At 44.7% G+C, this 27,380-nt stretch overlaps 1 protein-coding gene across 3 annotated transcripts in view; it reads left to right on the forward strand.

Annotated features, from left to right (window-relative positions):
* fbn2b (fibrillin 2b) overlaps positions 1-27,380 on the forward strand; it is a 231,149-nt gene that overhangs the window by 69,469 nt on the left and 134,300 nt on the right. For all 3 annotated transcript variants that reach the window (XM_069927972.1, XM_069927973.1, XM_069927974.1), the window contains 2 exons: positions 15,128-15,325; positions 21,550-21,675. In XM_069927972.1, coding sequence (XP_069784073.1) covers positions 15,128-15,325; positions 21,550-21,675 — 324 coding nt within the window. The remainder of the gene's footprint in view (positions 1-15,127; positions 15,326-21,549; positions 21,676-27,380) is intronic.

Here is a 27,380-nt window from a genome sequence, read left to right on the forward strand (position 1 = left end):
GTCTTAAAGAAGCAGCCTCTACCCACAAGGACCCCCATCATCCAGGCCCTGCCCTCTTCACTCGTTTACCATCAGGAAAAAGGTGCAGGAGCCTGAGGACAAGCACTTGGCGCACAAGGACAGGTTCTTCCTCTCTGCCGTCAGATTCCTGAATGATCAGTGAACCACCTACACTGCCTTAGTTTGACTCTGACTATTTTTTTTCTTTTTCTTTGGCTTGGCTTCGCGGACGAAGATTTATGGAGGGGTAATGTCCACGTCAGCTGCAGGCTCATTGGTGGCTGACAAGTCCGATGCGGGACAGGCAGACACGGTTGCAGCGGTTGCAAGGGAAAATTGGTTGGTTGGGGTTGGGTGTTGGGTTTTTCCTCCTTTGCCTTTTGTCAGTGAGGTGGGCTCTGCGGTCTTCTTCAAAGGAGGTTGGTGCCCGCTGAACTGTGAGGCGCCAAGATGCACAGTTTGAGGTGAGATCAGCCCACTGGCGGTGGTCAATGTGGCAGGCACCAAGAGATTTCTTTAAGCAGTCCTTGTACCTCTTCTTTGGTGCACCTCTTATATTTTTAAGGTGGTGGATATAAACGTCTGCACTGTGACGCTTCCGCAAAACAACTAATTTCATGACTTGTTCATGACAATAAATTCTGATTCTGACATCACTGGGCATATCAACTCGTATGATCTTTTAAGAAAGAAATGACAGTAGGTGGTTTCACAGATTTGGTTAGAGTAGCAGTTAGCGACCGGGATAACGAGTTAGTATGTTCTCCGTGTGGGTTTTCCTCCAGGTACTCCAGTTTCCTCCCACCATTCAGAAATGTACTGAGGATGCAGGTCGATTGGCTGTATTTGAGGGCACGGGCTCATGGGCCAAAAGAACCTGCTACTGTCCCGCTTCTCTAAATTAAAAATTTTAAATTTGAAACCAGGCAGAGTTCTGGGGATGAGCTAGATGAAGTTTTGGCCCTGGATTACAGAAACTTGCATTTCTTCCACATCTTTCTGCTTTCAGTAATTTTGGCTCTGGATTATAGAAACTCTGTATTCATCCCAGTACTTGAATGACCCAGTCAAAGTGTAGCAATGGAACTGTTATTGCAGGGAGTAAAAGAAAAACCCAACCAAACAAGTCCTCATGGCAATCCATAATTCTTACCACAAGCACCGTTAGCCGGTCATTTAATATGTTTGCAAGCAGATTCCGTAATTAATTTCCACTGTGCAGTATTTCAAGTTGGAGTTCCAGGAGAAGTTTTGTTAGCTCACAAATGAAGGACTTTCTCAACTGTCAGGAGGTGTGGGGTCTAGTGGGGGAGATTGTGGGATGATGATTATTTTGGGATTCATGTTTTCAAAGGTGGCTTAATCCATATGTTGTATTCATCTGAGAAGTAATGTATCACAACTGGCTCCTAAACTTATTTAAAGAACATTAATTATATGACCTGTTGGCTGTTCATAATTTGCATGTTCCTTGAAGTTACGGGTATTGTTTAACATTATTATTTGAGTTCCCTGATCAAGGTAAGTGCCCTAAGTCCACCACTTGACCACATTTTTTTCCATTCTTTTCCTCTTGGTCTGAAAAGAAGTATGCTCAACAGCTGACATTGGCTTGCTTGATATCTGTACATTCTTGAGCTGCTACAAGGACAGCTTTCTCTCCCAGTTAACAGGGGACAGCCAAATAAACACGCACACGGTCATCCCTGAATAGAAACAACCTTACTTACGTTATGAAAACTTCCAAAAGCACATGGACACATGCAAAGCTCTTAACTTTCCACACACGAGGACCGACCGAGGCTGGGGGAGAGGGGCTGGGGTGAGAGAGCGGACGAGACCGGGGCTGGGGGAGAGGGGCAACAAAAAAAACCCTTGCGCACAAGGGGAGCTTAGGGATTATTGGAGGATCAGGTGCAAAAAAGAATATTTGGATCTGATAGAGAAACCAACTCAAATGTCCCCATTTCCCATTTAAACCGTGGGGCGAGTAATGAATCAGTTCATGTAAATCACGCTGGTTGTTTAGATGTGCGAATGAGGCTGTCCACCCTCATTTGAACTATTATTCCAAGGATTAGGACAAATTTGGAAAGGAAATGAGAATGGTGAGTTCTATAGAGTGAAGACTTTACACCAGACTTCGTGGGTTATGAGAAGCAGCAATGCTACCAAAAAAACAAGCCTGCCCATGGGGCACAATTTTATTGGGGTAGGTACCAAGGGGTCAATAAGTGGGCAAAGGTGTCATTCTATTTATCCATAGGGTTTTCTTTCCTTCACACCATCCTTTGGCCAGGATCTCCCAAAGCAATTGAGGGAAACTGCAGTTATATTTCTGTTGGACGTCCAGCAAACGTCCTTTGGAATTTCTTTGGCCATCTGTACCTCTCACCCCTCCCCCACCCCTGAGTTCCTACACCAAACTTGCTTTTAGGCTAAATTCTGGGCCTTTAATCCATTTCCCCAAAAGCTTCCAAAATTTACTCAAATAATCGTTACAGTTATTTCTAAGTGGTACTGATTGTTAGGAATGCTGATCCAGTGCAACATTTCCAACTCTTTGTATTCAAATCAGTGACTTGGGAGCAGTAAGTGTCCCCTAGGCTTTTCCCAGCTGCTCAATTGCTATTGACTTACAATGCCATAAGAAAATTATTTTCCTATTTTCCCACATCATTTTCATATTAAAACAATAATGACTGGGGGGAAAAAACTCAATGACTTTGGCAGCAAGCTTGATCAAGTTTGGCAGCCTGTCTGGGCAATTGTTTATAGATGTGACCAATTTAAATAGGAATTGATTATCAAAGTTTGTGTGCATTATCCAATTTAAAATTGACCTTTGTTTGATGCCAATAATGAAACCCGTGCCCTGAGTTGCAGATGAGAAAGAACAAAAGGAAATATGAAATAAATTAAGAATTAATTTGCTGACATGGAGCATCTCTATTAAAATCCATCAGATTACACCAGGTGAATTCATAAGAAACAAATTGTGAGGACTAGGTCATAATTTTGCTGTAATCTAGTGTTTTGGATTGTGAACTGACCAAATCTGAATTCAACAGTGACTCTAATCGGATTTCAATCCCAGATATACTTCTGCTGATTTTTACTTTCTTATTTCATCCTGTTTGGGTATTTTTATCTGTGTGGTGATACAAGCACCGGACTGACTGTGACTGCCTACGCCTGTCTGCATTCCTACCTGCCTACTGCAGGGGGCGACCCACTGTACCTGCAGGGAGGTAACCTGAGAGGCTGGCTCCACCTGCCAATCACCGGCCCCACTTAAAGGCTCACGCCGGCCCTTGTTCAGGCAGTAGAGCACATGGAGCCAGAAGGGAGAAGGAACCTTGTGTGCGTTAGCACATGGAGCTAGAAGGGAGAAGGAACCTTGTGTGCGTTAGCACATGGAGCTAGAAGGGAGACGGAACCTACTGTGCGTTTTAAGTTAATTAAAGCCTGAAATACAGCTTTTATAGTATGAGCTTCTTTGCTTGCACTGCAGTGTATCACAAGCGGCATTCCCAATTCTCTTGGGAGAGCAAGTATAAAGGACTTGTGGATTGTGCTGCATACTGACAAAGGGAATTAATGTTTTATGATACTGACCCCACTCTTTAAACCCGTGACAGACATGACAGAGAAGTGAAATGCAATTGATGAGAGGTACAGGAACTTTTAGCAATAATTATTGCAGAACAAGAAGGGACAGGTAACCAAATTATTCAGAAAGTATGCATATAGAATCTGGGCAAGAAGTAATTGTGTACCTGAAAGGCTTTTAGAATTTGGGATGTGAGATCTGTGACCAAATATAAAATGCTGCACATTTTCCCCCAACCTGGTGTATTAAATAGACTGCAATTGTGGGAACAGCAGGCACTATCTCTGGTTCGGACCCAGAAGGAGTGGGGGAGCAGAGATGGGCTGTTCCGTGGGGTCCTACTACCCGGTTGTTACACCAGTGGTTTAAACTGCCTGCAGAATGGGGCCAGCCGAGCTTTTTTTTCCACATTGGAGACCTACAGAGATCCATACCCAAGATGGTAGTGCCCATGTTTGGCATCCCAGACTAGGAGGGCTCTGGGGGAAGCAGTGGACTGAGGCCAGACACCAGAGTGGGAGAACACCACCCAGGTGAGGAGAAGCCCAAGAGAGGACCTTACAGGGTAGAAGACCACAGTAATGGGCCAGCAAATGGCTCTGTGGCTGAAGGATTCCTACTAGGCTATGGGCTGTTGGAGACTGGGTCGTGGGAACCAAGAATTGGGACTGTGATTCATGAAGATGGTGGTAGTGGGCAAGGCTCCTGAAGGGCATTGGGCTCTGACAACTTCCTGTTTGTGTTGGGGATTCAGGACAAGGGGGTGACTTGGATGTCTGGAGCTCAGGTTCACTGCTGGAATAGATGAAAGGCTGTGTGGCTACAAAGATTATGGAGTACTGGAGTCTGTAGCCTCTTTTAACTGCAGCACCTGGGTAGCCCTCCTTGGACCCCGGGTGCGATTACTGGGGCAAAGGAGCTGGAAGCACCTTTTAAATTGCAGGGGGATCTACCCATTAAATCACCAACCTGGCAATTCAAGGAGCATCCTGCCCCCGCAATGACACATTATGTACTCACTGGAAATATTGCCAGATGTTTGGATGTCAGCTGCCCAGTGACGCACGCAAGCGCTGACGTCTCCAGAATCAGCGGGTCGACCATTTTCATTTTCAAATCACCAGTGGTTGTGACCTACGTAAGCTTAACTGGGTTCCCTGACTATCTCTGAGGTAGGTCAGGGACCTGGTTGGATTCCGACAGGGTTGACTGGGTTGGACCATTTCTAACTGCCGCATAACTGGGGCACTAACCGGGCAAATTGCCTGTTTAACCCCATTTTATACGGTAGTTTGAAAGGGCCTAGTGGAGGAGGTGGGGTCATGGCCATTTGGTCTCTGAAGGAATTCTTTTTCTCTTTTTTGGTTACTGGCATCTCTTTATGTGCCCTTACAGGGCACAGAAAAGTAAGCACATTTTGTCTATTTATCTACATAACAATGAAGGAACCTGGAATCTTTACATTTGGCATCTGATTAAACCCCTTTCTGGAAAATTGACTACACCCAACTTTCAATCGCAACTATAATTCAAATAAGCTAAGGGTGCCAACATTTTGACCTGATTTTCAGCTGTAGTTAATATACTTCTGCTATAACTTCAAAGTTGTTAGGCCTTTTTAAAAAAAAAAGACGGATCTTCTCTTATCTACATTTTCTTGAACACATTTTTAATGACATTTAAACACACGCTGTACGTTTTCCAGCTTGTATGGGATATTTTACGGCCAGAATAGGTGTCAGAACAGGGAGGACCTGAGATTTGTCAAAAATCTCTAATTAGAAGCATTCATCCAACTTCTTGTTTGAACTGCGATGGAGAAATATTTGTCTTGCTAATACCCAGGTCTGCGAATATTTTAGATATTTTAAAGGACTGGTTGCCTCAAATATCACCAGAAGTTAGATTTAATGCCCCTGAGCTGTGTTTCCCAGGGTTTGGAAAACCTTGCTGCTGCAGGGTGCAGGGATGGTCAGGAGTCGAGCAAGTCAGTGCTTTCCTAGCACGATTTGTCTCCTCCCAACAACAAAAGAACAGAAACGGAGCTGCTCCACAACACTAAGGTAAGAGATGTGTAGATGTGATACTGAATACTTTGCTGAGCTATGTACAAATTATCTAATGAGAAACAGCTGAAAGATGTCAACAGGCTCTGCAGACATTTGGCTACCAAGCTCATGAAATAGATCTCCCTGCCTGAATCTGAATCGATTACAATGCGGCTTTAATGTAGTCTATGCAGGTTCATTCCAGTAGCACAAATGAGAAATTTGGCAGGTGCTTCCTAACAGATGTCGCTCCATAGCCAAGTATTATTACAGTTCAAATAAAAATGATTGCTTTGTACACACATTGAAAAATAGATTAAAGATCCATTCTACCAAGGTAGACATGTGGCAACAAACATGAAAAATTGCAGGATTTTGCAAGTCCGAGATGTTATTATGTAGATTATAACAATTGTGCAAATCAGAGTTGACCATTTGGAATTGGTTATATCAGTGGTTCTCAACCTTTTTCTTTCCACTCACGTACCACTTTAAGTATTCCCTATGCCATCGGTGCTCTGTGATTAGTAAGGGATTGATTAAGTGGGTAGAAAGAAAAAGTTTGAAAACCATTGTTTTAATTGTACCTAATTGACTCATTATGTGCACTGTTTCATAACTCCAAAGGAAATGGTCCAATGACAATTTTTCTCAAGCAAACTATTTCAGTAACAATTGGGTCTAGAGCAGTGATTCTCAACCTTCCCTTCCCACCCATATAATAAACAACCCCTTACTAATCACAGAGTATCGATGGCATAGGGATTACTTAAAGTGGTATGTGAGTGGAAAGAAAAAGGTTGAGAACCACTTTGTTATATTTTTGAAACACTAGGTGCTTTCAAATTACAGCACCCGGGTATCCCTCCTTGCACCCAGGTGCAATTACTGGGTTGTGGGTGCAGGATGCACCTTTCAAATTGCAGCCAGACCTATCTGATAAATCGCCAATCCGGTGATTTAAGGGGGATCCCATCCCTGCGATGATGCGCCTCGTAGTCAGTCCTCTTTCTGTTTTAAAGTTCTCCTAATCACCCCCACGTCAGTCGCAAACCCCCCATCCTCTTCACGGCAGCGGCACTTCAGTCAGGGGTTTCCCTGTGATCCATGCATGCAAGTGCTGACGTCACCAGAGTAATCGGGTTGGCAATTTCCCCTTTCAATTCACTGGAGTGGGACACCCAAGTAAATTTTACTAGATCGCCTGCCTTACCTCTGAGGTAGGTCTGGGACCTGGTTGGGTTTTGACTGGGTTGACCTGAGCAAATTTCCCAGTTAACCCCATTTTACATGGCAATTTGAAAGAGCCTACTGATTGCATTGGACAGAGTGTGTTGGGCGGCACGGTTAACATAGCGGTCAGCATCACGGTTCGAATCCGGTGCTGTTTATACGCTCTCCTCGTGTTTGCCTGGGTTTTCTCTGGGTGCTCTGGTTTTCTCCCACCCTTCAAAAATGTGGAGAGTTGTAGGGGTGTAATTGGGCGGTACAGGCTCGTGGGCCAGAAAGGCCTGTTAACGTGCTGTCTTCTTTCTTTCTTCTTTGGCTTGGCTTCGCGGACAAAGATTTATGGAGGGGTAATGTCCAAGTCAGCTGCAGGCTCGTTTATGGCTGACAAGTCCGATGCGGGACAGGCAGACACGGTTGCAGGGGAAAATTGGTTGGTTGGGGTTGGGTGTTGGGTTTTTCCTCCTTTGTCTTTTGTCAGTGAGGTGGGCTCTGCAGTCTTCTTCAAAGGAGGTTGCTGCCCGCCGAACTGTGAGGCGCCAAGAGGCACGGTTTGAGGCGATATCAGCCCACTGGCAGTGGTCAATGTGGCAGGCACCAAGAGATTTCTTTAGGCAGTCCTTGTACCTCTTCTTTGGTGCACCTCTGTCACGGTGGCCAGTGGAGAGCTCGCCGTATAACACGATCTTGGGAAGGCGATGGTCCTCCATTCTGGAGATGTGACCTACCCAGCGCAGTTGGATCTTCAGCAGTGTGGATTCGATGCTGTCGGTCTCTGCCATCTCGAGTACTTCGATGTTAGGGATGAAGTCGCTCCAATGAATGTTGAGGATGGAGCGGAGACAACGCTGGTGGAAGCGTTCTAGGAGCCGTAGGTGATGCCGGTAGAGGACCCATGATTCGGAGCCGAACAGGAGTGTGGGTATGACAACGGCTGTATGTCTAAATTAAAAGACTTTTTAAAATTGCTATGAATAATGGAAAGCCTGTCACTGCATAATGTTTTAAAAAATCCTGTTGAGGAACTCAGACATCATCTGTGGAGGGAAATGAACAGTCAATGTTTCAGGTCCAAACCCTGCTTCAGGTCTGAAAAGATGGACAGGATTTAAGGGAAGGGGGAGGGGTGAGTCAGCAGGAAGTAGATGGCGGACAATTGAATGGAGCCACTTTTCCTCTGTGGCTGATCCTGCCACACCTCATCCTGGCTTATCCCGACCCTAACACACCTCTCTCATCAAAAGCTGGCAGGGTGGGTCGTTACTGCAGAGCCACTGTGATGGGTCAGTGGAATCTGGTAAACATTGGTCCATAGAATAAAACACCAGAGGTAGAATAGCATGTTCCTATTTTGATATATTCACTAGGAGATGTCTTGTGTCTAATTAAATGAATCTCTTTCTTGGCATTGACACTTCTCAAAGTTTCACCCCCAGTACATTCAAAAACGTACCGGGGGGGTGTAGGTGAATTGGGTGTAAATTGGACGGCATGGCTGAAATGGCCTGTAACCATGCTGTAAGTCTAAATTTAAATTTATAATTTAAAAAGCTTATGATGACATGTCATTGAACTTTGGCAGGCCCAGCAAAGCCATGTCCAACAGGCATCCCTGTCGTTCATTTCTGCTCTGTGTAAGGGGAAACTAAACAATAGCACCAAAGCTGTTTTGAACAGCTTATTCTGATCCACTAAATGTCACCAGCAAAGTTTAAGACATGGAGTTTTGCTATGTGCCTGCTTATAATTACACACAGCATGGAAATGATCAGTTGCATTTAATTAGTACCTCGAGCAGCATAGGTCTGTCTCCTGCTAAGTACATTAAAGAGATAATGGGCTAATTGTTTGGTGCAAAGATATGTTTCAAGGAATAACTTAAAGGAAAAGAGAAAGGTGGAACAGCTTAAGGACTGAATTCCAGAGCTTGGATGTTGTACCATTGAAAATTGATCTAGGAACGTAGAATCAAAACTAGTGGATATGGGAGAAATTTGTGAATGTCGTGGACACCCAAAAGACGTACTCTTCGTTTTTGGAGAAGATATCGATGATGTCACAGTTGTTTCCTTTTGCCATTTTTGACCATTAGTGAATGATAGATAGAACCTGTCAGTATTTCAGCACTGATTACTACATGTGTGTTGCTTTAAGACATTTGGCAGGCAGTGAGCCCACATGTACCTTTAAGAAAACTTGGTGCCCCATTTCTTTCAATCACTGAAGGAATTTGAGTCAGGATCCCTTTAAGCAAAATAAATAAATATCTGCAGTCCAAGGTAGCTGTTCCTGAGAAAGAGTAAGACATCTGTGTGTGCTGTAGCCCCTAGCTCTGGGGAGCAAACTTCTAGGATTCCAGACTACTGATGCATTCCAGATGTCCCACATCTCACACAGAGGCTCAGCAAGACTTAAGGGAATTACATTCCAGGACAGAAATTTTCCAAATATGGAGTTTTCAATTGCTGACAGGTGTTAATATGGGCTTTCTCTCACTTGATTCCTGAGGATGAAGATTACCATAGGTAGGGGAGGTGTAAAAAGAGTTCCCCACCAAATGCAGTGAAAGTGATCTTGTTGTTTTGGGAGAGATTTAAACTCCACCTTTGGCCTCATCCTAACACAGTTGAGTCCTCATCCACTGGCATCCTACTGGTTTTCATCAAGCGTTCTCGTCCATCGTCATCGGCCTGCTCATTCTCTTTTGCCATTCGACGCTCAATTCCAATCCCCCTTGAGGTACATGTTCCGCACTTCCTTGCAGTGTCAGACTACTCTATCCTACCTCGTTCCCCTTCGGTGCTCCACTTCGTAGCTGCACTTCCAATGTCACGCTGTTGAATCAACTGGCTGGAGTTAAACACGAAAGTCTGCAGACACTGTGATTGAAGTAAAAGCACAATGCTGGAGGAACTCAGCAGGTCAAACAGTGTACTATATGTAGCAAAGATAAAGATCACAAGATAGAGGAACAGAGGTAGGCCAATCGGTCCTTCGAGACTGCTCTGCTGTTATATCATGAGCTGATCCATCCTCCCACTAAACCCCACTCCCCAGACTTCTCCCTGATGCCCTGTCTAATCAAATACCTGTCAATCTCTGGCTTAAATACACCCAACAACCTTGCTTCTAGAGCCACCTTTGGCAACAAGTTTCAGACTCACGACCCTTTGGCTAAAGACATATTTCCTTATCAAATTAATGTCCTTTTATCCAGAAGTTGTGCCCTCTTGTCCGAGACTCCCCTTACCAGGGGAAACAACTTTGCACATCTATTTTGTCCATGCCTTTAAGCATTTGAAATGTCTCTGAGATTCCCCCCGCACCCTCCCCCCCTCCAATCCTTCTGTACAATGATACATAACCAACGTTTCGGGCTTGAGCCCTTCATCAAGATATAAGCAAAATGTCCTTCCAAATGAAGCAACATTTAACTTGTAAGTCTGCGCGAGTTATCTACTGCATCCGGTGCTCCCATTGTGGCCTTCTCTACATCGGAGAGACTTGCCGCACGCTGGGAGACTGCTTCACTGAGCACTTTCACTCTGCCCACATCAGTGACAGGAATCTCCCACTGGCCAGTTCTGCATCCCATTCCCGCACTGACATTTCTGTCCATGGCGTCGTGCACTGCCAAACCAAGAACACCTATAAATTGGAGGTGCTTCACCTAATTTTCCATCTGCGAACTTTCCAACTAAAAGGCATTAACATTGACTTCTTTGGTTTCTGCTAGCCCACTCCCTACTTTCCCTCTCTCGCCTATGGCTTTGTCTCCTTTCCTCCAGGTTTCTACCCCCTTCTCTCTCCATTCACGGAGCCACCCCCTTCCCCCATTTGCTGATGTACCCTCCATCTGTTATCCACCTATAGACTCCTGCCTGTGGGATTGTGCTCCTCCCCCTGCCTTCCATTTCCTCCCCCCATTTGGTTCAGGCGCCTGCCTACATTTTACTCATACCTTGATGAAGGGCTCAAGCCCAAAATGTTGTTTATGTATCTTTATCTTTGCTACATAAAGTATATTGTTTGACTCGCTGAGTTTCTCCAGTATTGTGTTTTTATTTTGAATCAACTGGCTAATGTGATTTATCTGCCCACTAATACCTACAAGCATCATTCCGCTGTCTGGCACCAAATGGGCGATCCACATACTCCTGAGCACTGCTCCAAGTGTTTTGGATCCAGCTCCGCAAGTGCCTGCAATACACATCCCACGTTCAACTTCATTGCGCTCTGCCAAGTACATGTGGGTTGAACCAGCCATTTAGCGGGTAATCTGGCAGTGTGAAAAGTCCCAAAGCCCCTTTTCACACCGCCTAGGAAGCGGGTAAACTTACAGAGCATGTTGACTTACCTGGTTCATCAGGAAGCCAGGATTTTAAGGGGTGGAGGTCCTGCCTCCAATGGTGACATGAGTGCAGCCGATTGCAGAGTTATATTTCATAGCGCGGCCGGCCACTCTCTAACATTACTGCCAGCAACCCTCTGACAGCCCCGCTGGTCGCGCTGTGAAATATAATGGACAGACTTACACAGCACTAATAGTATCCGGAAAGACCATTCACACTTCCACAGGGTGATTAGCAAGTTAACTTGGCCGGCTCTGACACTTGCCCTGCCTGGTGACACCAAGAGCCTGGCCAGTTCCACCTGTACCTGATATGGTTTTGCTTCCCTAAATGTTCTCCGTGTTATAATGAACCAAAAATCAAGATTTACATTTTGTTTTAGCAATCAGAAGCTGAAATACAGATTCCTGGCTGTCAAGATGCAGCTGAGGTAACAGCCTCTGTCAGTTGGTGCAGAGGCTGTGCGGACAGCTGGGTGTAAACAGGATTTAAGTACTTTATTGAAGAAAATAATCCTTCTTTCTAAAGGAAGACCAAGATCCAGCAAGTGGAGAATCTGTTCTATTTACGAGGTGATAATGCTTTTTAAAGCAAGCCATTAAACGCGGGAGTTCAGAATTCCTGCTGATTATTATTTGTTTGAATGAAAGCTGTGCCGAATTAAAGGTCCACATATGTGTGAGCATATGTGTTTGTACGTGCAAAACAATGGTGTGTATGTGGGGATGTATATATGGAGGTGTGTAACTTTTTTAACGTGTAAACGTGTCTGTATGTGAGAAAGTGCTGGTTTTTGAGTTGGTCTCGTGCCTCTGTACATGCAAGCAAATGTTTGCCTCTCTGTGCTTTTTAATTGACATTACTCAAACCTTTGTCTATTATTTCCATTTCATGAGGCACTGAGGAATGTCTGGGAATATTTTTATAAAATGTTTTACAATCTCCTGTTCAGTTAATTCATTGTCAACCTGACAGGGTTGTAAGACATAAAACTCATCTGATATGAGTGATGTGTTTGCCATGACCTACTGATATATACAATATTAATTGAGTCACATTAAGTTAGAAGCTCAACTCGATGATGAATCTTCTCCAGGTATTGGGTCGTGAAACATTCAGGAAGTGAAACAACATGACCACTTTGTAACAAGTATTTAATTTCCCCTGTCACTGTACCAACATATTTTTGTTGTTAATTTAAGAAGGCTAAAACCTTGAAATGACTGATATTGTCAGCCGCTCACTGATCAGTGATCACGTCTGTCATTTAAATGTTTCAACACAAATTAATGGCATGCAGCTGTGTGAAACATACTGCTAATGGTACCACAGAATCATCTATTTGGACAGTTGGGCTGGGTGTAAGCCTCTTTATAAAGTCACAGAATACATCTCCGTATCACCAACTCATCTTGCCTCTTCTGGAACTGGCAACTTTCTGCTTTAGGGGTTTGTTGTAATTTCTCCATTTAAAGGAGCACCAGGGACCATCTACATCTGGCAACTCCAAATTGAGGGCTTGTATCCTTCCTCTGACAACTTGTGGTTACTGCTGGAATTATCCTATTCTAATATCAGGATGAGAGACACAGATGGACTCCACGGGGCAGTGCATTTTATTTTTAATGTCCAAGATTTTCTGTCATGAGGCGTTTTGTTATTAGAGCATATTTATGGGTCTCACTGACACGTTAATGTTTCCTGCAAGTATTTGCTTCCTCCCGTGTTCTTACTGAGGCTCTGATCTATAATCATTGCAGTCACTTTTTCTCAGCCTGTATTGGAAGGAGGTAATTCCTGTTACCCATGCAAGGTTTGATTAAAGACGTCGCCATCAAAGCACCACTTTTGAGAGGTGCATTTTGAAGGGCCAATATTACTGAGCTGCTGGTTGTTGCATTCCTCATTGTGCAGGCCAAGAATTGGTGATGTGCCACCACAAAAGGCCAGTTTATAATAGACACCCGTGACTATTCACAAGGACGTTGCTAGGACTGGATGGCTTGAGTTATAAGGAGAGACCGGATAGGCCAGCACTGATGGCACTGGATGGCTGGAGACCTAAGAGGCTGTATAGAACATAGAATACTACAGCACAGTACAGGCCCTTTGGCCCTCAATGTTGTGCTGACCCATATATTTCTACAAAGAAAAGTACTAAACCCTCCCTTCCTCATGATCCTCTAATTTTCTTTCATCCGTGTCTGTCTCTTAAATGACCCAATGTTTCCGCCTTCCCCACCACCCTCAACAAAATATTCCAAACACCCACAACTCTGTGTTTTTAAAAAAAACAACTGGCCCCTGATGTCTCCCCTAAACTTTCTTCCCTTCACGTTGTAGAGATGTCCCCTGGTGTTTGTTATTCCTGCCCTGGGGAAAAAGGCGCTGGATATCTATGCCTCTCAGAATCTTGTAGACATCTATTAAGTCTCCTCTCATCCTTCTTTGCCTCAAAGAGAAAAATCACACCTCTACTAGCCTGGCCTCATAAGACTTATTTTCCAATCCAAGCAACATCCTGGTAAACCTCCTCTGTAGCTTCCACATTCTTCTTCTAATGAGGGGATGCAGGCGAGCACTGCTTTTCCTGGAGTGATGCTGAGAGAAGTAGATAAGGTGGATTTTAAATTTAAATATTTAAAATTAAAATTTATCATTTTAAAATTTAGTCCCTTCCTGGCAACAGGCCCTTTCAGCCCACGAGCCCAAGCCACCCAAATTAACCTAAAATCCCATATTTTTGAAGGGCGGTAGGAAACCCATGCGGACACTGGGAGAACTCCTAACGGGCAGCGCTGGATTCGAACCCACGTGCTGGTGCTGAAACAGCTTTGTGCTAACCACTAAGCTGACTTTGCCACCCTGTTCCAGCCCTTTTTTTTTGTTCCCAGGGTAGGGGAGTCTAAAAAGTCATAAACATGGTGAAATTTTATATTTGAAAAGAAAAAAGTATGTATCATGGTTAATGTGGTTTATGGTGTGAAAAATAAAAAATTTAAAAAAAAATAAAAAAAAAACATGGTGAAATTTAAGGGGACCTGAGAGGCAAGTTTTTCACATGGGGGACGGGATTTTGCAAGCTGCCAGAGATAGATGTCCAGTTATAATGTTAATAAGATATTGGACAGGTATAAGGAAAGGTTTAGTGTTACGGGCCAAATTCAGGCAAACACTACAAGCTTAGGAAGACTCCTTGGTGAGTTGGGGTGTAGGGCCTATTTCTTGATGGAGGTGGCTGCTGTTACTGTCCGGGCAAACAACAACCTGGAAGATGCTGCTAAAATATTTTATTGAGGAGAGATATAACAAATGTTTTTAAAATGGTGGAGATCAGTACGTGGCTGTGACGATTTCTGTTCTGGGTCAGTGGCATTAGTGACCAGAAGTTAAACAAGGACATCCGGAGATGCTGGAGTCGAGTGTAATACACAAATGTGCTGGACAAACTCAGCAGGTCATGCAACATCTATTCAAAGTAAAAGGGAGGAAAGATTAGGGGGGACATCAGGGGTAAGTCTTTTTTACACAGAGCGTTGTGGGCACCTGGAAGGCATTGCCAGGGGTGGTAGTGGAGGCTGGAACAACAGGGGCATTTAAGAGACTCTTGGATATGCACATGAATGGTTGATTATTTTTTAGTATACATTGGTTGACGCAACATCATGGGCCAAAGAACCAGCCAGTACTGTGCTGTAATGTTCTATTTTTTTATGTAACCTTTTGGGCATGAGCTCTTCATCAGAAATGAGGAAAAATGGGTAAATGCCTGAATAAAAAGGTGGGAGCACAGGCTAACAGGTAAGAGGTGGAGGGCAGAAGTTAGGTCTATAGAACTTCCATATTGGAAAGTTGACCATTTCCATGGGTTATGTTCTTCCTCACAGATTACAGAACCGGACCATGCTTCACACAGGTCAATAACCAAATGTGCCAAGGACAACTCAGTGGCATTGTCTGCACCAAAACTCTCTGCTGTGCTACGATTGGTCGAGCTTGGGGCCATCCATGCGAGATGTGCCCTGCACAGCCGCATCCTTGTCGCCGTGGTTTCATCCCCAATATTCGAAGCGGTGCCTGTCAAGGTGAGTACCTGCAATATTTATTGAAATTTCCAATACATTGGTCTTGAATTTAATCTCAAGAGGATCTAGGAATCCAAAAATGACAAGTTGCAATGTGTGGCATTTTGAAAAGAAGGGATAAACGCCTGCCCTATTGTGAGAAGCAAACCTACCTTGGCCACATTCATGTCATAGTTTTACGACATGGATGCCCTGTCAACTTGTCCGACCTTGCCGCGAAGGAACAAGCTGGCTCCAATCTAGAAGTTCTGGTATTTACCAATTTACTTCTGCAAATTCAAGTTCTCTTTCTCAAACCATTTAGGGAGGATGTTTAAGGCTGGTGGGGTGGGACCAGATGTTTATGTTACAGGCTCCAGTTGTTGGAGGGAAGTTTCTGCCAACTTTGGTTACATCACCCCAGTGGCCTGACACCACAGCGCCTGCTCGAAATGGACGAGTGAGTCCAGGGTGGATGATGAATCCTCTGACAAGTGTCCCCATGCTGACCCATCACTTCCTCTACTGGTCCCCTTCAGTTTAGTCATTCACTGTGATACTAAGTCTAGATTTTTAACAGCTGGGACTGTCCTCACTCATTTTATTCAGCCCCATACCTCATTATACATGTTAGGTGCTGGCTTATCTTTTCCCACAGAGTTTCCACAGTCCGGTTGCAATTCACCTAGCCTGATCCCATTCCTCTTTACTTCCCATGTCCTTCAGTAAAACCATCCAGCCCAATTTTCCATATCCTTTAATGATGTAGAAACATAGAAACATAGAAGATAGGAGCAGGAGTAGGTCATTCGGCCCTTCGAGCCTGCTCCCCCATTCAACGAGATCATGGCTGATCTTAAAGTTCAGTACCCCGTCCCCGCCTTCTCTCCGTAACCTTTAATTCCCTTATACTGAAGAAATAGATCTAATTCCCTCTTAAATATATTTAATGAACCTGCCTCCACTGCCCTCTGTGGCAATGAATTCCACCGATTCACCACCCTCAAGGTAAAGAAATTCCTCCTCATCTCGGTCCTAAATGGTTTGCCTATTATCCTCAAACCATGGCCCCGGGTTCTGGATTTTCCCACCATTGGAAACATCCCATCTGCATCCATTCTGTCCAGTCCTGCCAGAATTTTATAGGTCTCTATGAGATCCCCTCTCAATCTTCTAAACTCCAGGGAGTACAATCCCAATTTGCGCAATCTTTCCTCATGTCATTCCTGCCATTCCAGGTATCAGCCTGGTGAATCGCCTCTGCACTCCCTCCATTGCAAGAACATCCTCCCTTAGATAAGGTGACCAAAACTGCACACAATACTCCAGGTGGGGTCTCACCAAGGCCCTGTACAGCTGCAGTAAGGTATCCTTGTTCCTAGACTCAAACCCTCTTGATATGAAGGCCAACATACCATTTGCCTTTTTAACCGCCTGCTGTACCTGCATGCTCACCTTCAGAGACTGATGTACAAGTACCCCGAGGTCTCTCTGCACTTCCCCATCTCTTAATCTATAGCCATTCAAATAGTAATCTGCCCTCCGATTTGTATTACCAAAGTGGATAACCTCACATTTATCCACATTGTAGTGCATTTGCCATGTATCTGCCCAGTCCCTCAATTTATTCAAATCACACTGGAGCTTCCTGACCCCCTCTTCCGTGCACACAACCCTTCCTAGCTTAGTGTCATCTGCAAATTTGGAGATATTACATCCAATCCCCTCATCCAGATCATTAATGTAAATTATGAACAGCTGGGGTCCCAGTACAGATCCCTGTGGCACCCCACTGGTCACCGCCTGCCACTCAGAAAATGAGCCATTTATCCCAACTCTCTGTCTTCTACCTGCCAGCCAGTTCTCAATCCACATCAATACTTTGCCCCCAATCCCATGAGCCTTGATTTTGGAAGCCAATCGTTTATGCGGGACCTTATCGCAGGCCTTTTGGAAGTCCAGGTACACCACATCCACTGGCTCTACCCCATCTATTTTACCTGTCACCATCTCAAAGAATTCCAATAGATTTGTCAAGCACGATTTACCTTTTGTAAATCCATGTTGACTCCGTCCGATCCCTTCTCTGCTAGTCATATGGTCCGCTATTACATCCTTAATAATGGATTCCATCATTTTGCCCAGTACTGATGTAAGGCTTACCGGCCGATAATTTCCCGCTTTTTCTCTACCCCCCCCTTTTTAAATAGTGGGGTAACATTAGTTACCCTCCAATCCATGGGTACTGATCCTGAGTCTATCGAGTTCTGGAAAATAATTCTTAAAGCATCTGCTATCTGAATGGCCACTTCCTTGAGTACCCTAGGATGTAGATTATCAGGCCCTTGGGATTTATCTGCCTTCAATCCCATCAATTTCCCCAAGACCATGTCCTTAGAGATACTGATTTCTTTCAGTTCCTCCCTTGCATTAGTCTCTATGTTTCCCAACATCCTTGGGAGGTTATTTGTATCCTCTCTTGTAAAAACAGAACTAAAGTAAGAATTTAATTGGTCTGCCATTTCCTTATTCCCCATTATATATTCCCCTGATTCCGACTGCAAAGGACTTACTCTGGATTTCACCAATCTTTTCCTCTTGACATATTTATAAAAGCTTTTGCAGTCGGTTTTTATATTTGCCGCAAGCTTACTTTCGTAATTTATTTTTGCTCTCTTGACTAATCCCTTTGTCATCCTTTGGTGCATCTTGAACTGCTCCCAGTGTTCAGTTGCGGTACTTTTTTTGGCCAATTGATATGCTCTCTCTTTGGACCCAATGCTGTCTCTAATTTCCCTTGTTATCCACGGTTGAGTCACCTTTTTTGGTTTATTTAAAGCCAAACCAGTATAAACGATTTTTGCAATTTCTCCATTAGATCTGTGAATGCTTTCCATTGTCTATCCACAGTCAACTCCCCCATAAACACCACCCAATCAATCTTACTCAACTCCCGTCTCATACCATCATAATTCCCTTTATTTAAATTCAGGACCTTAGTCTCGGTTTTAATTTCTTCATTCTCCATGTCGAGTGAGAATTCGATCATATTGTGATCGCTCCTACCCAAAGGGCCTCGCACAACAAGATTGCTGATTAGCCCCTTATCATTGCATAATACCCAATCTAAAATGGCCTGCTCCCGAGTTGGTTCCTCGACATATTGGTCTAGATAACCGTCCCGTAAACATTCAAGGAATTCCTCCTCCTCAGTATTTTTACCAATTTGACTAGTCCAATCTATATGCAAATTAAAGTCTCCCATGATGACAGCTGTTCCCTTATTGCACACTTTTCTAATTTCTCTTTTAATGCCTTCCCTCACCTCTACACTACTATTTGGAGGCCTATATACCACCCCCACTAACATTTTCCACCCTTTGCTATTTCTCAGTTCTACCCATATAGATTCCGCATCTTCTGAGTTAATATGTGTCAATCGTGTTGGTCCCTTCTCTCACCATCAATACTACCCCACCTCCTTTTCTTTCTTGCCGATCGCTCCTAAATATCGTATACCCCGGGATGTTAAGTTCCCAGGCTTGCCCACCCTGCAGCCATGTTTCTGTAACAACCAGTCTAATCCCAGTCCACCCAAATTCTGCCCCCAAGGTCCATCAACCATCCCGGCTAAGCCTGAACTGACTCGCCTTCTTCAGTGTGAGTATGTACTGTGGTGCCAGTTGGTTGATGTAACCAATGCTAACAGAGACTTTCCTGCAGTCTGACTCATGGCGAGCTCGAGCATCACTCAAAGTGTAATATGAATATCTGTTCCTGACCAGCCGGTTATAAACCTCACAATAATCCATCCAGTGGGGAAGCACGCCACTTTCCATAATCTTTACTTATCGAGCCACTCTCCCCATACTCTCAAAATATGCATCTTATGGAGCATATCCATACAAGTATTACAAATTCAAACATTTTATATAAAAGCCGAAAAGAGAGATTAATTTCTTATACTTTGGAGGAAAATTGAACTTTGAAGAAAAAATAACCAATGGCTTGGGTCCTCTCATTCGCTGCTGCCGCCTCCAGGATCCCCACTTAAGCCAGTCATTTTCAAATATTTTCTTTCCACTTACATACCACATGCCATAGGTGCTCTGTGATTAGTAAGTTTGGGAACCACTGTTTTAATCATCCCTAATTGACTCGTTATGTGCACGGTTTCATAACTCCAAAGGAAATGGGCCAATGACCATTTTTCTCAAGCAAACTATTTCAGTAACAATTGGGTCTAGAGCAGTGGTTCTCAACCTTCCCTTCCCACTCACGTACCACCTTAAGCAATCCCTTACTAATCACAGATGGCATAAGGATTACTTGAGGTGGAATGTGAGTGGAAGGAAAAGGTTTGAACACCACTGGTCATGGCTGAAAACATGCAGCGCAGAATGGGACTTGATTTCTCTTTTTAGGTTTTACTCTCCTGACCACATCAAGGCAAGTTTATTGTCATCTGATTGTACCAGTGCAACCTGATGAAACAACATTCTTTGGTCCTTGGTGTAAAAACACGCAGGCATACAACCAGACATAACACACCTACAGATAAACAATACATATGCAGGATAAGTATTTATAAAAAAATAAATGAATATTGTTTTCTACAAATGAGAGTCTTGGGCAGTTAGTGTGAGCAGTTCCTTTGGTCATTCAGCATTCTCACTGCCCGTGGGAAGAAGCTGTTCCTCAGCCCGGTGGTGCTAGGTGTGATCCTCCTGTATCTCTTGCCCGACAGGAGCAGCTGAAAGATGCTGCGTGCAGGGAGGAAAGAGTCCTCAGATGATTTTGCGCGCCCTCTTCAGACAACGATCTCAGTAGATCACGACGATATGGGGGGGTGGGGGGGAAGAGGGAGACTCCAGTGATCCTCTCTGCTACCATTATGATCCTGTGGATTGACCTCCGATCCATTTCTCTTTAATTTGTCACATCAGAGATGTGAGGCTTTTCATCCTCTTCCAGAATGTATTGAAATATTTGCCCCTGCAATTCATCTTCACTGCCTCACCTCATGCTGCTGGAAAGTGGGACACGGCAGGTTCCCTCCCTTGTTCTGAGTGAAACACGATAGGCTGTAGATGCTGTGATTGTAGTAAAAACTCCAAAATGCTGGAAGAACTCAGCTGATATTTTCAGCATCTGTAGGACACAAAGTTATGTTTCAGGCCTGAGTCCTTCTTCAAGAAAAAAATCAAAAAGGCAGAAGCAGGATATATCAGAAAGTCTCTGAATTCAACCAATAGTGGAGGAATCCAGACCAACAAAAGACCAATAAGGGACTAGGTAAAATTTATCATATCGCTGGAAAAGGAAACAGGGAATGGAGAGACGAAGGGGGTGGGAAGGGGTTTGATGGAAGCCAGAGAAGTCGATATTAATGCCATCTGGTTGGAGGGTGCCCAGTTGGAAGATGAAATGTTGTCCTCCAATTTACGGGTGGTCTCAGTCTGGCAGAACATGAGACCGTGGACAGACATGTCGGCAAGGGAATGGGATGGAGAATTAAAATGGGTGGCCATTGGGAGATGCATGCTATTGTGGCAGACAGAGATGAGGCGCTCAACAAAGTGATTCCAGCCTCTCCGATGTAGAGGAAACCGCAGCAGGAGCACTGGGTGCAGTTGATGACTCTTGCAGATTCACAAGTGAAACATCGCTTCACTTGGAAGGACTGCTTGTGGCCCTGAATGGTGGTGAGGGAGGAGGTGCGGGTGTAAGTTGGAGCATCTCCTGTGGTCACAGGGGTAGGTCCCAAGAGGATTATTGGTGGAGAGGGAGAAGTGGATAAGGGAGTCATGGGGGGAGTGGTCCCTGCAGAAAGCAGAGAGGGGAAGTGATCTGGTCATACTAAGAGTAACAAGGTCTGTCTATGCAGGTAATCAGAAAGCCAGTGCACACAGATAAGGGTGGAGAAAAGGTGACTATCATTATCAAACATTTTTTGACCATGACACCCCACTCCCAGACTGCTCAAAATTTATTGGCTCCCTTCCCTGTGAAGCAGTCAAGATTTGGTTTCTTCTGTACTTACCCCTCAGTGACTGCATAATAAAATATTTATGTAATGCGAGGTGAAAAGAAAACCAGGCTTTTACTCAATTGTGGTGTGCCCCCCCCTTCTCCCCCCACCCCCCCCCCTCCACAGAAGGGCCTCCATTGACAATGGCTGAGAGGGGAGGAACCCAGATCTCTGGTAGAATAGTGGCGTGAAACCGATGTGTTTTCTTTGGCAGATGTGGATGAATGTCAAGCAATCCCAGGACTGTGCCAGGGAGGAAACTGTATTAACACCGTGGGATCCTATGAATGTAAATGTCCTGCAGGGCATAAACAGAATGAGCACAGCCAGAAGTGTGAAGGTAAGAAGCAGCAGCATGTTGTTACAGGCCTTTCACTCTGCCCTCTTACTTCCACAGCTAGAAGTGTGAAGGTAAGAAGCAGCATGTTGTTACAGGCCTTTCACTCTGCCCTCTTACTTCCTAGTTACACCATGCAGACATTACTCCTTTCCCTGGATCCTCTGGTTAGTGTGTGTGCCTGCTGGGTGCTTCAGTCCCTACTAATTTACATCAGAAATCTGTGAGTTTTATCAAACCACTTGTATCCAATGTTAGTACAGACATGATCGAGTTATGAAACCAGTTTGAATACAAAAGTATTTGGAATAAAGTTGGATTTAAAAGATGTGCAAACAATTTTGCAGAAGTAGAGTGAATATGGAGCCATTTTACACATAATTGCAATCAAGGTGGAGAAAAGATAACTATTATCAGAGGTGTGAAACACAGAAAGCCACAAACTTTTCACACTGGCTAACTTGTAAATTGGCCGTTCAATGAACCGGTTAAAAAAAGCTGCTCTTTCCGTTCACACTGGACCACTGCTAACCAGTTCCCTGCATCCTTTCACACTCCCCACCAGGCATCCCTGGGGAGAGGGGCACCCACCCTCCACCGGTGACGTCTGAGTGACGCATCGAGCGATGGTGGACCCGCCCTCCCAGAATTCCGTGTGGCAGAGCAACCTCTTCATGAGTGCTCCGGGCATTCAGCCCTTTCACAGAAATGCTGAGGAGCAACATGCTGTTTTCATTAGGAGGTAAAGATGTATTTCCAACACTTTAGGCCTCAAGAAATGAGCAACAAGCAGACAGGCGCCTGATCAATTCTTACCTTTCCTCTCCTGTCCTCCTATCCATGTCCAGTTATGGCCTTTCGCCTATTGGCCTGTGCTGCTCCTCCTGTTCTTTCTTCTCTTCTCCCTCAGCATTTTTATTCTGACATTTGCCTGATTTTTTTTTTCTCTTGCTCCGATCTTGATGAAGGGCTCGGGCCTGTAATGTTGGTAATGTATCTTTACCTCCTATGGATGCTGTGTAGCCTGCTGAGTTCCTCCAGCATTTCTGTGTTTTTTTCACTATCATCTAGAGATTCCATTTTTATGTTCAACATGTTGTTGTGCACTGAGGTAACAGCAAGCAAACTCAAAACTCAAAAGACTGTACAAAAGGCTTTATTCAGATAAAAGTCTGAACACTGGTTCAGGCTTCGGTGGCTCCCGTGTGACTGGCTCAGGAGGGGCCGGCTCAGGTCTATATTCAGGTCGGCTGATTGATAGCCGGCCAGGTGGAGTCAGCCCTTATGTGGTCTTCCTGCAGGTACAGGTGGTCTTCCTGCAGCAGGCTGGTGGTTGTATCACCACACGAGCAAAGCCCAGACTTTCTCCTGGTTCAACATGGGCATGAATCTGATGTGTTTACTTTGGCTGATGCGGATGGCCATTTACAGTGTTTAGTGATGTTGTAAATGTGTGTCTGAGATCATCACTGCTCACTCTTTGAGACTGTGCTTTTTTAAAAAACAATTTATATGGACTGAAAGGTGTCACAAACACCAATACAAGGCCAATAATTTGTAACGAGGAACTTTTACCATTTACAAGAGTTGATCATTTATTTTTGATTATACCCAGAGCAGAATGTGAATCGGGCCCCTAGACAAATTTGACTGGTCATTCCAGTCTTAATTCAGTGAGACAATTTCCTTTCTAATTCTGAATCATAGTCCCTGCATTTGGGAGTGACTGCTCTAAGTCAAAACAGGGACAAATTGGTCCTTGCAGTACAAAACTGCATGGGGTCCTCTTGAACTGGACCTCACACTTTTATTTCTTAGATTCCCCAATTGTAGAACTCAGTTGCACCTGCCTATCCTATCCCAGCCCTCTATCTCCTCCTCATGATGCTTGGATTTTCCTGAACCCTCTGCCAAGCCCCACACCCTTGCCAGCCCCATCAGCTGAGGCTGTTGATCCCTACCAATCCCCCCATTCCTATGGTCAGACAGTGCCCTTGTTGGGATCCCAGCCTTCACACATCCACACCTTCTGAATAAAACAGCTGGCTAAAATCTGTCCACTGATCAATACATTCTCTCTGCACTCAGTCCAGATCTCACCAAAACGGTTAGCATAGCAGTTAGCATAACACTATTACAGCTCCGGTGACCCATGTTCGAATCTGGCACTGTCTCTAAGGAGTTTGAATGTTTTCCCCATGGTCCAGTCTTCTCCCACATTCCAAAAATGTATGGGGTTTGTGGGTTGATTGGTCGCATGGGTGTATTTGAGCAGTGTGGGCTCATGAACCAGAAGGGCTTGTTACGTGTTGTATGTCGAAATTTGACAATCCCCATCCCTGGTCTGTTCTCTGGTCTCTGATACAACAGCGAACTTAACTACCTGTACCACTTTATTACTCATCTAATGGAAGATGTCATAAAAATAATTCATTTTCCCTTGGGGGTTACATTAAAATTTTCTTCTCTGAGTAGTAGCTATTTTAATAGACTGTCTCCAGTATGGAGTTGGAGTCAATGGGATGGCCCTGAACTAGGTTTAAATCATATCTTAGTGATAGGATTTTCTCAGTTAATATGGGCAAATTTTCATCTTCAGCTACCCTTTCCAGCGGTCTATTCTGGGCCCCAATCTCTTTTCTTTATATGTGCTTCCCTTGGTCATATCATTCAAAAACACGGCATCTCTTTCCACTGCTATTGCCGATGATACTCAGCTGTATCTCCCCTTGAAGCCTAATGGACAATCCAAGATACCCAGCCTCACTAACTGTCTAGAGGACATGAGGTGTTGAATGGCTCAAAATATCTTGTGGCTAAATGTGGGCAAATTTGAGGTAATCCTATTTGGTCCCCCTAATTCTACCAAAATTATCTCCAACAGTCTTGGTAACTTATCCACCCTCATTAAACCCCAAATTGAATCCCTTAGTGTGATATTCGATTCCACCTTCAAGTTCAACAAACTAGTTAATGCAGTAGTAAAAGCTAGTTTTTTCCATCTTTACACTGTTGCCAAAATCAAATTATTCCTTTCATTTAAAGATCTTGAGAAAGTTATCCATGCCCTCATATTCTCCCGTTTAGACTATTAGTCAGTCTTCATTATCCCGTCTGCAACTGGTTCAGAATGCTGCAGCCAGTTTCCTGATAGGTGCCAAGAAGGGGAAACCATATCACTCCTACTCTAGCCCCCCTCCATTGGCTGCCAGTACAGCTCAGGATTGATTTTAAAGTTCTCCTGTTTGTCTATAAAGCCCATAATGGGCTAGCCCCCTCTTATATCATGGAACTCCTTATTCCACTTCAAGATCCCCTCAGGTCGGCTAAGTAGGGGCTCTTGGCTGTTTCGCACTCAAATCATAAACTCAGAGGAGATCACTGTTGCAGCCCCAAACATTCCTCTTTTCATCAAGTTGGCCCCTTCATCAACTCTTATATCCAGATTGAAAATGTACTTTTATTCACTAGTGTCTTGAGTCCTCCTCGAGCACCTGATTGTCACCTTGTATTCTAACCTCTCGTATTTGTTTTATTCTGGACTTGTTGTGGTGTCTTTTTGATCGGTACAGCAATTTGGTCAATGTGAGTTGTTTTAAACGTGCTATATAAATAAATAAGCTAAACTAAAATACGTCTTTTTGAGAACTGAAGATAGCTCAATTATTCTTTTCTTTGGCTTGGCTTCGCGGACGAAGATTTATGGAGGGGGTAAAAAGTCCACGTCAGCTGCAGGCTCGTTTGTGGCTGACAAGTCCGATGCGGGACAGGCAGACACGATTGCAGCGGTTGCAGGGGAAAATTGGTTGGTTGGGGTTGGGTGTTGGGTTTTTCCTCCTTTGCCTTTTGTCAGTGAGGTAGGCTCTGCGGTCTTCTTCAAAGGAGGTTGCTGCCCGCCAAACTGTGAGGTGCCAAGATGCACGGTTTGAGGCGATATCAGCCCACTGGCGGTGGTCAATGTGGCAGGCACCAAGAGATTTCTTTAGGCAGTCCTTGTACCTTTTCTTTGGTGCACCTCTGTCACGGTGGCCAGTGGAAAGCTCGCCATATAACACGATCTTGGGAAGGCGATGGTCCTCCATTCTGGAGACGTGACCCATCCAGCGCAGCTGGATCTTCAGCAGCGTGGACTCGATGCTGTCGACCTCTGCCATCTCGAGTACTTCGACGTTAGGGATGTAAGCGCTCCAATGGATGTTGAGGATGGAGCGGAGACAACGCTGGTGGAAGCGTTCTAGGAGCCGTAGGTGGTGCCGGTAGAGGACCCATGATTCGGAGCCGAACAGGAGTGTGGGTATGACAACGGCTCTGTATACGCTTATCTTTGTGAGGTTTTTCAGTTGGTTGTTTTTCCAGACTCTTTTGTGTAGTCTTCCAAAGGCGCTATTTGCCTTGGCGAGTCTGTTGTCTATCTCATTGTCGATCCTTGCATCTGATGAAATGGTGCAGCCGAGATAGGTAAACTGGTTGACCGTTTAGAGTTTTGTGTGCCCGATGGAGATGTGGGGGGGCTGGTAATCATGGTGGGGAGCTGGCTGATGGAGGACCTCAGTTTTCTTCAGGCTGACTTCCAGGCCAAACATTTTGGCAGTTTCCGCAAAGCAGGACGTCAAGCGCTGAAGAGCTGGCTCTGAATGGGCAACTAAAGCGGCATCGTCTGCAAAGAGTAGTTCACGGACAAGTTTCTCTTGTGTCTTGGTGTGAGCTTGCAGGCGCCTCAGATTGAAGAGACTGCCATCCGTGCGGTACCGGATGTAAACAGCGTCTTCATTGTTGGGGTCTTTCATGGCTTGGTTCAGCATCATGCTGAAGAAGATTGAAAAGAGGGTCAGAACACTTCCAATCTCTTTTCAGTGCCAACCGCTCAGTCCAAGATTCCGCCCTGCTCCAGCTCCCTCAACAGCCCCTAAGGCTAGAGCTGGATGAGGTTCCCACCCTGGATGAGACATATAAGGCAATCGAACAACTGAAAAGTGGTAAAGCAGCAGGTATGGATGGAATCCCCCCAGAAGTCTGGAAGGCTGGCGGCAAAACTCTGCATGCCAAACTGCATGAGTTTTTCAAGCTTTGTTGGGACCAAGGTAAACTGCCTCAGGATCTTCGTGATGCCACCATCATCACCCTGTACAAATACAAAGGCGAGAAATCAGACTGCTCAAACTACAGGGGAATCACGTTGCTCTCCATTGCAGGCAAAATCTTCACTAGGATTCTACTAAATAGAATAATACCTAGTGTCGCCGAGAATATTCTCCCAGAATCACAGTGCGGCTTTCGCGCAAACAGAGGAACTACTGACATGGTCTTTGCCCTCAGACAGCTCCAAGAAAAGTGCAGAGAACAAAACAAAGGACTCTACATCACCTTTGTTGACCTCACCAAAGCCTTCGACACCGTGAGCAGGAAAGGGCTATGGCAAATACTAGAGCGCATCGGATGTCCCCCAAAGTTCCTCAACATGATTATCCAACTGCACGAAAACCAACAAGGTCGGGTCAGATACAGCAATGAGCTCTCTGAACCCTTCTCCATTAACAATGGCGTGAAGCAAGGCTGTGTTCTGGCACCAACCCTCTTTTCAGCTCAATTATACAGGTTAGACAAACAGCTTTTAATGTGGCTTCTCCCTTACCACCCAGCTCCCTTCTCCCTTTCCTTCTCATGAGCAGTCCTGTGCAGATTTCATCGGCTGGATTTTGAAATATGAA

The sequence above is a fragment of the Narcine bancroftii genome, chromosome 3 (genome assembly GCF_036971445.1).
Source record: "Narcine bancroftii isolate sNarBan1 chromosome 3, sNarBan1.hap1, whole genome shotgun sequence".
Lineage (NCBI taxonomy): Eukaryota > Metazoa > Chordata > Chondrichthyes > Torpediniformes > Narcinidae > Narcine > Narcine bancroftii.